At 35.9% G+C, this 13,995-nt stretch overlaps 1 protein-coding gene across 3 annotated transcripts in view; it reads left to right on the plus strand.

The window, feature by feature from the left end:
- PDE7B (phosphodiesterase 7B) overlaps positions 1-13,995 on the plus strand; it is a 291,481-nt gene that overhangs the window by 240,803 nt on the left and 36,683 nt on the right. For all 3 annotated transcript variants that reach the window (XM_045544422.1, XM_045544421.1, XM_045544419.1), the window contains 2 exons: positions 11,229-11,380; positions 13,285-13,348. In XM_045544422.1, coding sequence (XP_045400378.1) covers positions 11,229-11,380; positions 13,285-13,348 — 216 coding nt within the window. The remainder of the gene's footprint in view (positions 1-11,228; positions 11,381-13,284; positions 13,349-13,995) is intronic.

Raw genomic sequence — 13,995 nt, forward strand, 5'->3', positions numbered from 1 at the left:
GAGACAGTCAACTGCAGAGGGAGTTCATTCTATTCTATGACTCAAGTCAGCCAGGCTGGTTTTCTCTTCACTGTCAAGAACATAAAAGAAAAGTGGCAATTGAAAAAAAGTAAGCATATTAAAAAGTAGATCTAGAGAAACAATTTTACCCTGCCTTAAAGAAGACTTTCCTCTTCCTCCCCCTCCTCCTCCCACTCTGTGACAGTGTTGAAACAAAGCTCTTCTTCTGGTGACAGCCATCAAGGAGTCGTGAGTATTTTTTCATACACAGAAGAGCTAATGACATAGAGCTTTAATACATTCTATTCAAGACCTGAGTTTGGAGAACTTAAAATAACTTCTTAGCTCCTTTAAACTCAAGTTGATTTCCCAACTTCAAGTTAAATTTTAACTTGTGTTTTATTTTGGTTTGGGTTTCTTTTCCTTTTCTTTCTCCCACCCCCTTTTTGGTATTTTTGTTATCGTTTTTGATGTTGTGTGTATTTTGTTTATTTGTTTATTAATATTCACAGCTGATTTTCTTACTTTTCTATTAAAGATGGAGCCTAGCAAATGCCCTAGATGTTAAGAAATCTAATTTGTATTTTATCTCAATCAAATTGCTCAGACTTTCAAAGTCATTTGTGATGACTTTGTCTTAAAAATAGGTCCACCCATGTGAGAAAGTCTTCACACTTAATGATGTTAAGGGCCAAATAATATATTTGGTTGTCATCAGTCTCCACCCACCAGTTTCTTACTGCTGGGAACATACACAGGAAGAAATAAATATGGCCATTTATGACCACTGATGATTTCTGAAAGGCTGGGGAGGAGGCATAATATTTTATTTTAAAAGGTTCTTTGGCAGCTGGTTCTTTTTATGAATAAATGGAAACTTTAATGTCTAGAGATTCTAAATAGTAAAAGGGGTGATTTGAATACTGAAGTCATTAGAGCCAAGTCTAAATTATGAAATTTACTAAAAGCACATGAAAAAGAATCAAAGCACTAGTCTCATTCAGAGATGGACATCTTTAGCATCTCATCAAAGTCCGCACTGTAAGTTCTGAAAATCCCTCAATACTGTTTTCTACACACAATTTCTTTAAGTAAATCTTTTTCATTTCTTACAGTCTACTTAAAAATTATTTCCACAAGGCAACTTTATCTTAGGCTAGATTGCTTCAATCTTAAAATTCTCATGTATGCTTTCAAGAAAATTGTCATCCTTTTGATTTCTGTCTTAATTTTATCATTGACCCAAGGATCATTCAGTAGCAGGTTGTTTAATTTTCATGACTTTTTATAGATTTGAGTGTTTCTCTTGGCATTGATTTCTAGTTTTATTCCACTGTGGTCTGAGAAAATACATGTTATGATTTTGATTTTTTTGAATTTGCTGAGATTTGTTTTGTGGCCTAAGATATGATCAATCTTGGAGAATGTGCCATGTGCTGATGAGAAGAATGTATATTCAGTAGATTTGGGGTAAAATGTTCTGTAAATGTCTACTAGGTCCATTTTTCTATAGTCCCATTTAAGTCCAGTGTTTTCTTTACAATTTTCTGCTTCAATGATGTGTCCAGCTCAGTAGCATTTCTATATACTAATAACAGTCACACTGAGAGTTAAATCAAGGACTCAGTGCTGTTCACAATAGCTACAAAGAAAATAAAATACCTAGGAATATAATTAACCAAGGAGGTAAAATATCTCTACTAGGAGAACTACAAAACACTGGTAAAAGAAAGCATAGATGACACAAACAAATGGAAAAACATCCCATGTTCATGGATTGATAGGATCAACATTGTTAAAATGTCCATACTGCCCAAAGTGATTTATAGATTCAATGCAATCTCCATCAAAATAGCAGTGTCTTATTTCACAGAGCTAGAAAAAATAATTCTGCACTTCATTTGGAACCCAAAAAAAAGCCCAAATAACCAAAGCAATCTTAAACAAAAAGAACAAATCTGTAGGCATCACATTACCTGACTTCAAATTATACTACAGGGCTATAGTAACCAAAACAGTATGGTACTGGTATAAAAGTAGAGACATAGATTAGTGGAACAGAATAGGGAACCCAGATATAAAGCTCTCTTACCTATAACCAACTGATCTTTAACAAAGCAGACAATAACATACACTGGGGAAAGGAAGCTCTATTCACTAATTGGTGCTGGGGAAACTGGATAGCCACATGCAGAAGAATGAAACAGGACCCTTATCTCTCACCATATACAAGTATTAATTCAAGATGGATAAAAGACTTAAATGTAAGGCATGAAACCATAAAGATTCTAAAAGAAAACAGGAAACACTTTTATAGACATTGGCCTAGGGAAAAAATTTATGACTAAGACCACAAAGGCAAATATAACAACAGAAATAAATAAATGGGACTTAATTAAATTAAAAAGCTTCTGCATAGCAAAGGAAATAATCTAGTAAATAGACAATAAATAATGGGAGAAAATATTCACAAACTATATACCCAATAAAGGGCTAATATCCAGAATCTACAAAGAACTCAAAAAAATCAGTAAAAAAAAAACAACAAACCACTCCATTAAAAAAGTGGGCAAAAGACATGAACAGAAGCTTTTCAAAAGAAGATAGACAAATGGCCAACAAAAAGCTCAACATCACTAATGATCAGGGAAATGCAAATTATAGCCACAATAAGATACCACCTTACCCATGGCAGAATGGCAATTAATAAAAAGTCAAAAAGCAATAGATGCTGGTGTGGATGAAGAGAGAAAGAAACACTTATACACTGTTAGTGGGACTGCAAATTAGTACAACCTCTATGGAAAACAATATGGAGGTTCCTCAAAGAAATAAATGTAGACCTACCATTTAATCCAGCAATCCCACTACTGGGTATCTACCCAAAGGAGAAGAAGTCATTTTATCAAAAAGATACCTACATGCAAACATTTATTGCAGCACAATGCACAATTGCAAAGATGTGGCATCAACCTAAATGCCCAACAATTCAAGAGTGGATTAAAATGTGGTATATATACCATGGAGTACTACTCAGCCATAAAAAGGAATAAAATAATGTCTTTTGCAGCAACTTGGATGGAACTGGAGACCATTATCCCAAGTGAAGTATTTTAGGAATGGAAAAACAAGTGCCACATGTACTCACCAATATTTGGGAACTAAACAATGGATATACATGGGCACAAAGAGTTGTAAAGGTCATTGGATTCTAAGAAGATAAAAACTTACCTGTTGGGTACAATGAACACTATTCTGGTGATGGGCACACTAAAAACCCCAACTTAAGCATTATACAAGGTATCCATGTAACAAAAATATTTGTACCCACTTAATATTTTGAAATTTAAAAAAAAAAAGAAACAAAATTGTCATCCTAGACAACTCCTTCCAACTTTGCAGGGATACTGAAACCTGAACTAGTAGAATGCATAATAAGAGAGAAAGCACTATGCTGTAAATCTGCTACTTGTACTTCAGGGCACTTAAAATCAAACTATAACTTTTTGTCATCTTTTATAAAGCTGCATGTTGAAAACTAGAGTTTCACCCTGATTTCTTCAAGGTTCAGCATTCTTGAATTTAGACTAGAGCACACAGATCTGGAAAGTAATTTAGTTCCATCAACATGTATTGAACACCATAGCTTGCAGGATATGGTAGAAATTCAAAGAAAACTAACAGCAAGCTGGTCTCCAAGACCTTACAGCCTAATAAGAAAGTCAGATGTGTGAATAAGAGTGAACTTTGCAACTATACAGGGCACAATTGAGTGTTATAGGGGAATGTCAACAAAAGCAAAGGGCAGCAGCAGGAGGACCTGAGCCCTGGAAGTCCATTTTGGGGTTTACTGAAAAAATGATTTCAAAAACTAACATATATATTAGTTTGAGCATTTTCTACTTTATAAATTGGCTTTATTCAAAAAGCGCATTTGATTATGCTTTGTAAACTAATTGAAAGAAATTATTCAAATTAAATCAATAAATTTTTTACTGAGTTTCTATTATATGTAAGATTTTGCACCAGATACCAGGGGTTACAAAGTTTGATAAAATGGTTTCTGGCCTTGGGGTATAATCAGTCATTTACCAATAATTCTATGGTTCAAGATGCATTAAAAATCCTGTAAGAGAGGAATAAACAAAGCCTCTCAAGGAATTTCATTATAATAATTATTAATACAATAGTTATCAGAGTAGGTCAGTAGGACTTAACACACTATTTAAGAGGTTCAGTTGGGTTAATGCTCACAAGTGCTCATATTAGATTTACTTGGTTGGATATCCATGTTTGCCTGAGGCCAGTTCTGCTCACTTAAATATAAAGGTTTTTCTTGTTCTCAGTATCACCTGAGCTACTTCTGCACCAATTACTAACTATTCAACTTCTGGAAACAGTTGATACAGACCTATTTTAGGGAACAAAGTCTACAGTTGACAGAAACAGCCTCATCATATGGGTGTACTTATAGCTTTTTTTATCTCAGATATTTATTCTAGGTGTAAGGTTTCTCCTAGTACCAAAATTTATCAGCCCCTATAAAGAGAATATGCCATAGAGAAGGTACTCAGAAATGAAAATAATTTTTATTAACATTTTTTGCATTTAAGCCAACCCCAACTTGTAAAATTTAAAAATTATCATACCAGTGGTGCCAATACAAACTTCATAACCCTAAAGTTAGTACCAAAGTAGTACAAAATGTGTTAATATGTACATATTTGTGATATTTATAAAAGAAAATGTGAACAGAAAATGAATTTCACAGTTAAGGTCAATGCTCACATAGATTAGGCAATGAAACATTCTGGAGCACCTTTTTATAGCTATTCCAAGTGAGAATTTGGGAATCATGAAACAATAAAATCCAAACAAAGTCACATTAGGATAACTAACTGTGACTGCCTTTAAACAATGATTTTTTAAATTATATAAAGTTCTTAAATAAACCTAGCATTTTATTACTAGCACATTGTTAAGAATCCCTATATTTTCACAAGGCAAATTTAACTAAGTTATCCATAAGATTTGGCTTAGCTAATTGTTTAAATTTTTATCCAGAAATACATATCACTATACCTCTGATTATCAAAGTAATTTGCTAACTATGCAGTGAAAGTCCTTTTGGAAATAAATATCTCAGATCTTAATCAATAACTGACTAACACATTTCAATACTTCAAAAACCAGTGCTTTGTACTATTATACAGAATGATGGTTTATTCACAGATTGTTTCTTATATGGATTTTTTTCTCCCAACTATATCTTCAGCTTCTTATATCTTAGTTTTTCATTATCTTGCATAGCACAAAATGCTCCCCAAATGACAGTTAATCAATAAGTTATTAATATTAGTTTTAAAAAGTTATTTTTCTTGCATTATTGCATGTTCTTCCCCTTTAGAGAGTGACCTTGAGAATGTTTTCTAGTTGGTTTTATATATGTCCTCAAATAAGAAAATTAAGCGCTATTGTTTTCATAAATGGTTATCTAGCACCACTTCTGAATCATTTTCCTGTTAATTAGAGAGTAACCCAGATAGAAGTGCTAAATGGCATAGTCATGGTGTGCCTTGGTATTTTTTTTTTTTACATACTGCATGATTGATTTATACAAAAATCTAGAAAATGTAAATTACTCTAAAGTGATGGAAAGTAGATCAGTGTTTACCTGAGGTGGTGGAGGCAGGGTGGGGAGGGATGGAAAGTGGGATTAAAAAGGGCATGAGGAAACTTTTGGGGGTGATTTGCCTGGTATTTAGAAAATATTGGCCACCAATTAATACTACAACTTGGCAGATATTTACTTATTCATCTCAGTCACTAGGTTTGAAATGATACAAATAAAGAATACACTCATACACTGATGGTGGGACTGCAAACTAGTGCAACCTCTGTGGAAAGCAATATGGAGATACCTTAAAAATATACAAGTAGACCTACCATTTGATCCAGCAATCCCATTATTGGGCATCTACCCAAAAGAACAAAAGACATTCTATAACAAAGACATCTGCACCCGAATGTGTATAGCAGCACAATTCACAATTGCAAAGGTGTGGAAACAACCCAAGTCCCCATCAATACATGAGTGGATTAATAAAATGTGGTATATGTATACCATGGAGTACTACTCAGCTATAAGAAACAATGGTGATCTAGCACCTCTTATATTTTCCTGGATAGAGCTGGAACCCATTCTACTAAGTGAAGTATCCCAAGAATGGAAAAATAAGCACCACATGTACTCACCATCAAATTGGTTTCACTGATCATCACCTAAGAGCACATTTAGGAATAACATTAATCAGGTGTCCGGCAGATGTGGGGGGGAAGGGGATGGGTGTATACATACATAATGAGTCCAGTGCACACTGTCTAGGGGATGGACGTGCTTGAAGCTCTGACTGGGGTGGTGAGGGGAGGAGGGAGGGCATTATACGTAACCTAAACTTTTGTACCCCCATAATATGCTGAAATAAAAAAAAAGAATACACATCATGATAACCAATTTGTTCAAAAACTTTGAACACTCTCATGGGGAATGACATTATATGCTACATTTTTCTTAACTTACAGGCTACTGTATAAAATTAACTATGAGACAATTTATTGGTTAGCTTTATTTTATCACATTTTGTTTCCATTGTATGAGTTTATGCTCAGAAGATATAAGACAGGCCACTCTAGGGTAAGTGGAATGAATATCAAAAATCTAAATAAAGATCAAAAGAGATCTGCATTCTGTCATTTGGTGGACTATTATCCATTTGACTACAAGGTGGAAAAAATAGGTGGGGAATCTTGCTGTTTTCTTCTTTGGTTTAAGGATAAAAATGAATCTAAATCTAAACTTAATATCTCCAGCTCATAGCATCATTAGGTTAGTAATATTCTCATCAAAATTAGTGAATAGTAACCATTATTTTCTATCATCTACAGTTATCATATGTAACTTAATTCCAATGTCATTACTTTAACTATGAATCTGCTTAAAGTATTATACTACTTGGAAAGCTAAATGGAAGTTTAAGAAGAAATAATCCATAATTTCAATTGGCTATGTTCGTGGCATATTTCCATCATTCAGTGTTATCTTGCTTGCTTCTAATTCCATTATGTAAATGCAGGCATACTCTCAGCTACATAGGAAATTCTCTTTTAGTGTTTTAGAATGGGAATTTTCATAGAATATTAAAAAAGGAATAGATCATTGTGTGGATATTTCCATTAAGATTTGCCTTATACATAACACAGGAATAATTGATTTCATTTTATTGAAAGAATTGGTTTCATTCTATATAGAGCTATCACATTTCTTTACTCTCCTATGTAGCAAAACTCTTGAAGTTGTCTACACTATACTTGATGTTTCAAATTTCTCTTTCCATTTTCTCTCTTCTTAAATGTTTTATTATAAAATAATTTCAAATGTTTGGAAAATTTGCAAGGATTTGCACTCATATACTCTTTCCCCACATGTACCATTTGTTATATTTTGCAATATTTACCTTACTGCTACTAATATATATTTTTTTCTTAACCGCTTAAGAATTTGTTTTATACATCATACCCTTTATCGCTAAATATTTCAGCATGCATTTTCTAAGAACAAGGGCATTCTTTTGTGTAACCATAGTTCAATTACCAAATTCAAGAAATTTATAGATATAATACTATTATCTCATACATAAGTCCATATCCAAATTTCACTAATTGTCCAAATAATGTCATTTATGGAAATTTTTCTCTGATCCAAAAATCCAATTCAGGGACATATACTGCATTTAGTGCACCTTCTCCTATCTCTTATTATGAAACAATACTTAAGGCTATCTTTGTCTTTCATGATATTGACATTTTTAAGAGTAAAAGCTGATTGTTTTGTAGTGTGTCCTTCAACTTGGGTTTTTCTGATGTTTCCTCTTGATTGGAGTCAGATGTGCATTTTGGGCAAGAACACTACACCCATGATGTTGTGTCCTCAATGCATTATGCCAGGAAGTGCATGATGTCAGTTTCTCCCATTATTAGTGATGTTAATTTTGATTATTTAGTGAAGATGGTGCCCCCACTGCATTCTTCTACTAAAACTACCCATTTTTCCTTCTCCAATTAATAAGTCCTCTGTGGATAGACACTTGGATATAATGTAATTATCTTGCTCCTTTTTAAACTTTCATTTAATACTTTTAATATTAATAGTATTAATGATCCTGACCTGAATCAGTTATTACTATGTTGGCTGCAAAATGGTAATTTTCCAGCTCTATTATTTCTTCCACATGTACTAGCTGGCACATTCTGTAAGGAAGAGATTTCCTTTCTCCTCATTTATTTATTTGCTTCTTTGCTTTCTATCAGTATGGACCCATTAGTTCTTACTCCAGCCAATGGTTTACGATCCTTTCTTCCATTTCTCATTTGGAGGCTCAAATTTTCCCATATTTGCTCAGAGGGACCCCTTGAAGTTGTCTCCTCTGTCATTTTTAATGATTCCATCATTTTTCGAGCTCTCCCTTATTTTCTGGCATAACAAAATGTTATCATCCATCTTGTACATTTCCTGTCTCGGCCCTAGAACTGGCCGTTCCACCAAGATGACCTGGTTTCTTTTAGGGAGAAATCATCTTTAAAAAACAAAATCTGGGTGTTAGATGCATTCCTTGTTACCAGGGTGGTGTTGTTTCTAGGCATACAATAAAATGTGTTCTCTTTAAGTACTGTACACAGTTCAGGGCCAACTCTGTCTTCATTGTCCCCAACCCATTAGCAGCATTTGATTCTGATGATCACACCTTCCTTCTTGCTATACTATCTTCACCAGGCTCCCAGGAAATGTGCTCTCTTGATCTTCCTCCATCCTCATGGAATACTCTTTCTCAGTCTAAATTTTCCCTCCTCTTCTCTGTGCCCTTCTAAAGTTGAGGTACTCAGGAACTCGGACTTCGATCCTTTTCTCACCTGTATCTACACTTCCTCCATAGGCAATCACATCTGACAACTGTCAAACTTTTATCTCTAACCCAACTTCTCCCTCAAGCTCTGCATTTTATATCTACTTATTTCTACTCAGCATCTTTGCCTGAATGTCCAGTAGACATCTAAATTCAACATATACAAAACCAAACCACTCCACCCTTTCCCATCTCAGGTGACGGCAGCTCAGTTCTCCCTGTTCTCCAGGCCAAAAACTTGCAGGTACTTGAAATACATTTAGAATCCTACCATTTCCACTGCTCTCTCCATGATCTGGGCAGCCATTACTCTTGCCTAGGGTGTTTTTTAACAGCCTCTTAAACCTTGCTCTCTTAAACAGTCTGCTCTCAATACAGAAGCCAGGATAACCCTTTTAAAATGGAAGTGTGTTCATATCACTCATCTGCTCAAAACGTGGCAGTGGCCCCATGTTTCACTCAAGCCGGTACAATGGCCCACCGAGCCCTATGTAATTTTCATGCCCCCTCTAAGACCTAATCTCTCACTCTCCCCTTTACTCTCCTCTCCATCCATACTAAATTCCTGCTGCTCCTTCCGCACACCAGCACCCCAGGCATGTCCCCACTTTTGGTGTTATTTGAACTGGTTTTTCTGTGTGGAAAGTATTTCCCCAGATATCTGCTTGCCCAATTCCCTTGTGTCCTTCAGGTTTTGATAAGATTGTCCCCTCTCATGAAGCCAACACTGACTCCCCCTAATACAGAACTCCTGACTCCCTGTTCCCTGCTTTCCTTCCCCCCCCACCTGCCATTTATCACCTTCTAACATTTTATAATTTACTTGTTTATGTGTATTGTTTATTGGTTGTATCTCTCTGCTAGAGGTTAGCTCCATGAGAGCAGGAATCTTGGTTTTGCTCACTGAAGGATCTAGAACCACAGGATCTACCAAACATCTAGAACAGTGCCTGTCCTGTAATAGGCACTCAATTTTTTTTAAATAAATGAATGAACCACTTTATCCTATACTTTGATTTAATAAATTCATGGAAATGAGTGAGAACCCATTGGTAGATTCAAATCCACATGTACCATTGTTAATACTGAGGTATGCCTAAACACAACTTCTGCTATCGTCCACTCACCTCCATATGTACTTTTTTGCCTCTTTCTATATGTGAAATTTAGATTCATTTTAAAAATAAAAATGGTTTCAATCAGGCAACACTTCCAGAGAACAATAGGTTTTGCCTGCCCTGAATTATGCCTTTGCATACACAGTACAACCCAAACAATGAACTGATTTTGGTACCTCTCGCTGTGACTGGGGACTGCCCATTGTTTCCTCTGCCTCTGCCATCTCTTGTGATCTGGACTTCCTTCCACAGGGGAAAAGGGGAGATGGGAGAAGCTATGACAGAAACCAAAATTACCTTATATATAAGCTGTAAATTTTCCTACTACACTGTTAAATTGACTCTACCTTCAAAATTGGCAGCATATGTCCCGTCCCTTATGTGGCCCCAGAGTGATTCATGTAATTTCAGCAGAAATAAAACATACCTTGACAGACATTCAAATAATGTGCTTGAGGTATTTCTGGACAATAGCCAGGATGTCAACAAATTTTGAAAGGCATATGTGGAATGAGTACTAAAATATCTCTCCTGACAAGATCAGACTTTTATGGCCACCCGTAAAAGAGAATACACTCCATTACAAAGTAAACGCCCTCTCTGCTTCTTGTCAGGGCATCTACGTGGCTTCTGTACGAGATTATTGATTCCTTTGCCAGTGACGTTCCAGGGACATTAGGAAACATTTTGCTCATGTATAAACTGGTGTGTTCACAACTCTTCTAATTCAAGTGAAGGAGTTCATCAGACTAGGGAGATTGTCGGATGAGAACTAAATTTTTGAGCCTCAGTTCCATTGTAGCAGCAAAAAAGCAGAACTGCTCATTTCAGATGCATGCAGAAGTGCATGAATTTCAACTTACCAAGCATAACCAGCATAATTAATGAGAAAATGAAGTTTTTAATTTATATATTTCATGTCTTCCAAAATTACATTCTGAAATATCTTGATATTTTAGTAAATATAATATATAAGAAATATTTATGATCTAGAAGGATTTTAAATGTAGAGTTAAATAGACTGTATTTAAGAAAGTATTGAGGGCCTTTAAAAATTTCTCTCCTTTTTAATACATCATGTTTTTAGATTGTGTATAAAATAGGCTCTCTTTTAAATACATAAACTTCTCTGTTTGATGACTTTCCACAGATACAACACACTCAGGGGAAATTGGCACCAAGAAAAAGGTGAAAAGACTATTAAGTTTTCAAAGATACTTCCATACATCAAGGCTGCTTCGTGGAATTATACCACAAGCCCCTCTCCACCTGCTGGATGAAGACTACCTTGGACAAGCAAGGGTAAGCTGACCACCCTCCTGTCTCTGCACAGTGGGCCAGTGGACATGAGCATTGCCTCAGCTGACAGCTCCTGGGTTTGAGTCCTACTCTGCCACCAAGGAGCTCTGTGACTGAGGCAAGTTATTCAATACATCAGGACTCTTTCCCCAAATAGAAAACAAAGTTGGCCAGGCACAGTGGCTCACGCCTGTAACCCCAGCACTTTGGGAGGCCGAGGCGGGAGGATCACTTGAAGCCAGGAGTTTAAGCCAACCTGAGCAACAATAGTGAGACCCCGTCTCTACAAAAAAAATTTCAAAAATTAAAAACAAAAAAAAATTAGCCGGGCGTGGTGGCACACAACTGTAGTCCCAGGTGCTTAGGAGGCTGAGGCAGGAGGATCACTTGACCCCAGGAATTCAAGGCTGCAGTGAGCTATGATCACACCCTTGCACTCCAGCCTGGGTGACAGAGCGAGACCCTGTCTCGAAAGAAAGAAAGATAGAAAATTAATAGAAACACCCTCTTCGTAAGGGTACTGCAAGGACAAATGAGGTAAACCATGTTTACATGCTTCATAGACTCATGCCTAGCACATGCTCGCTATTTTCATTTTTATAAATGTGCAAAACATATTTGCACAATACTAAAGTAAATTTTGGACTGGTAGATTACTAATGAGGGAATAACTAAATTTTTTGAATCAATTAAATTATCTTATTGTAATAGCTACACTGAAAATAACCCCAAAATTATCAACTCTATTCCATTTAGGCTGTTAATACAGTGCATTATCCTTTTTATAATTTTTTATTCATTCAAATAATTTTTAATAATTGTACAATTACGTTTGGGATACATTGATCTGAGTGAAGGTGGAAATTAATATGTGACAATATTTTTAAAAGTTTACAATTATTTCTAGCTCAAACTGCCAATGGAATTTAAATTTCAGGAATAAACTGCCCTAGTTTAAACAGTTAAAGGCAGCATTTTAATCTATTAAGAAATATATTTTACTAACATATGCCATTAAGAAATGAGCAGGCCGGGCACAGTGGCTCAAGCCTGTAATCCTAGCACTCTGGGAGGCCGAGGCGGGTGGATCGCTCGAGGTCAGGAGTTCGAGACTCGCCTGAGCAAGAGTGAGACCCCGTCTATACTAAAAATAGAAAGAAATTATCTGGCCAACTAAATATATATATAGAAAAAAATTAGCTGGGCATGGTGGCACATGCCTGTAGTCCCAGCTACTTGGAAGGCTGAGGCAGAAGGATTGCTTGAGCCCAGGAGTTTGAGGTTGCTGTAAGCTAGGCTGACGCCACAGCACTCTAGCCTGGGCAACAGAGTGAGACTCTGTCTGAAAAAAACAAAAAGAAATGAGCAGCAAGTAATGTCAGAAAAGTAATTCCCAATATTAGATCTACAAAAACAGGGGGGAAATCACTCCTAACAACTGAAGGGATGAGTTGGGTGAATGTTCATTTGTTTGTTTGTCTGTCTGTTGAGAGGAGGACAAGACTAAGCTCCCCTGGCACTGGAATGTCACTGAGAGAGCATTCATGGTGGTGTCTCTCTTGTAAGCAGCCACATCTTCAGTGATGTTGAGATGTTGAGAGAACAGTAAGCTGGAAGTCTGGATATCAGAGGTCAAGCTTTGAGTCTGCCTCTAGTATTATGTGATTTGGGTAAAAATACTCACTCAACCTAGACCTCGAAAATAACCTATTATCCCTTCATTTTTCTGACATGCTGTGAAGATCTTTGTGTGTCATGCTGAAGCATTTAGATTTTATCGTAGAACACAGGGAAGCCATTCAGTGCTACATAGACAGATAGAATTGTTTAATTCACTATGTCTCAAAGTAAATGTTTGAGTCTCCGATATGATTCATTTGAGTGCTGTTTTTTGTTTGTCTTTTCAGCATATGCTCTCCAAAGTGGGAATGTGGGATTTTGACATTTTCTTGTTTGATCGCTTGACAAATGGTAAGTTACTCAAAAGAATTCTGACTAAAATATACACCATAAAGTGGGATTAATTGCATGAAAAACAAAATTTATTTTTAAACACTGTCATTCTTTTTTTTCTTCTTTCCCCACTTACATAAATCTACAGCTACTGAAGAACAACCAGGGCAAGAGAAAGAATGCAGATGAAGAATAAGGACTGAATTTAGCCTTAGAACCTTAAGATAGTTTCCTTCCGACCTTGATGATCCCAAAGGAATTTGGAAACCACAGATTAGATTCTTTTCCTACAGAATACTTTGGCCATATCCAAAAGTAGGAAGTTTATTGCTGGTTGGTGAAAAACTAGAAACACAAAAACACATCTGATCAGTCCTGACTTTTACAGGGCAGGGTGCTTTTGCAGTTTTGTTAAGTGATCTGAGTCTGCCCCGTTGCAGGTATTGCTTAAATATGTTTGGCGTTATCAGAAGAAAACAACTGCTGAGGGGAGAATGTAAAAGCTTAGGCTGCAAATGAAGGGAAAAATAAACATTTCCATTGGTTTCACTTTTTAAATTTTTGTGCTTATAAAGGTCTTCGTTGAGAAAATAATAAAATCTTCTTATATTTTCATCTGCCCATTAAACAAATTCTGGTAAGCTTAGGGAGCCAACGAAAGACAT

The sequence above is a fragment of the Lemur catta genome, chromosome 2 (assembly GCF_020740605.2).
Source record: "Lemur catta isolate mLemCat1 chromosome 2, mLemCat1.pri, whole genome shotgun sequence".
Classification (NCBI taxonomy): domain Eukaryota; kingdom Metazoa; phylum Chordata; class Mammalia; order Primates; family Lemuridae; genus Lemur; species Lemur catta.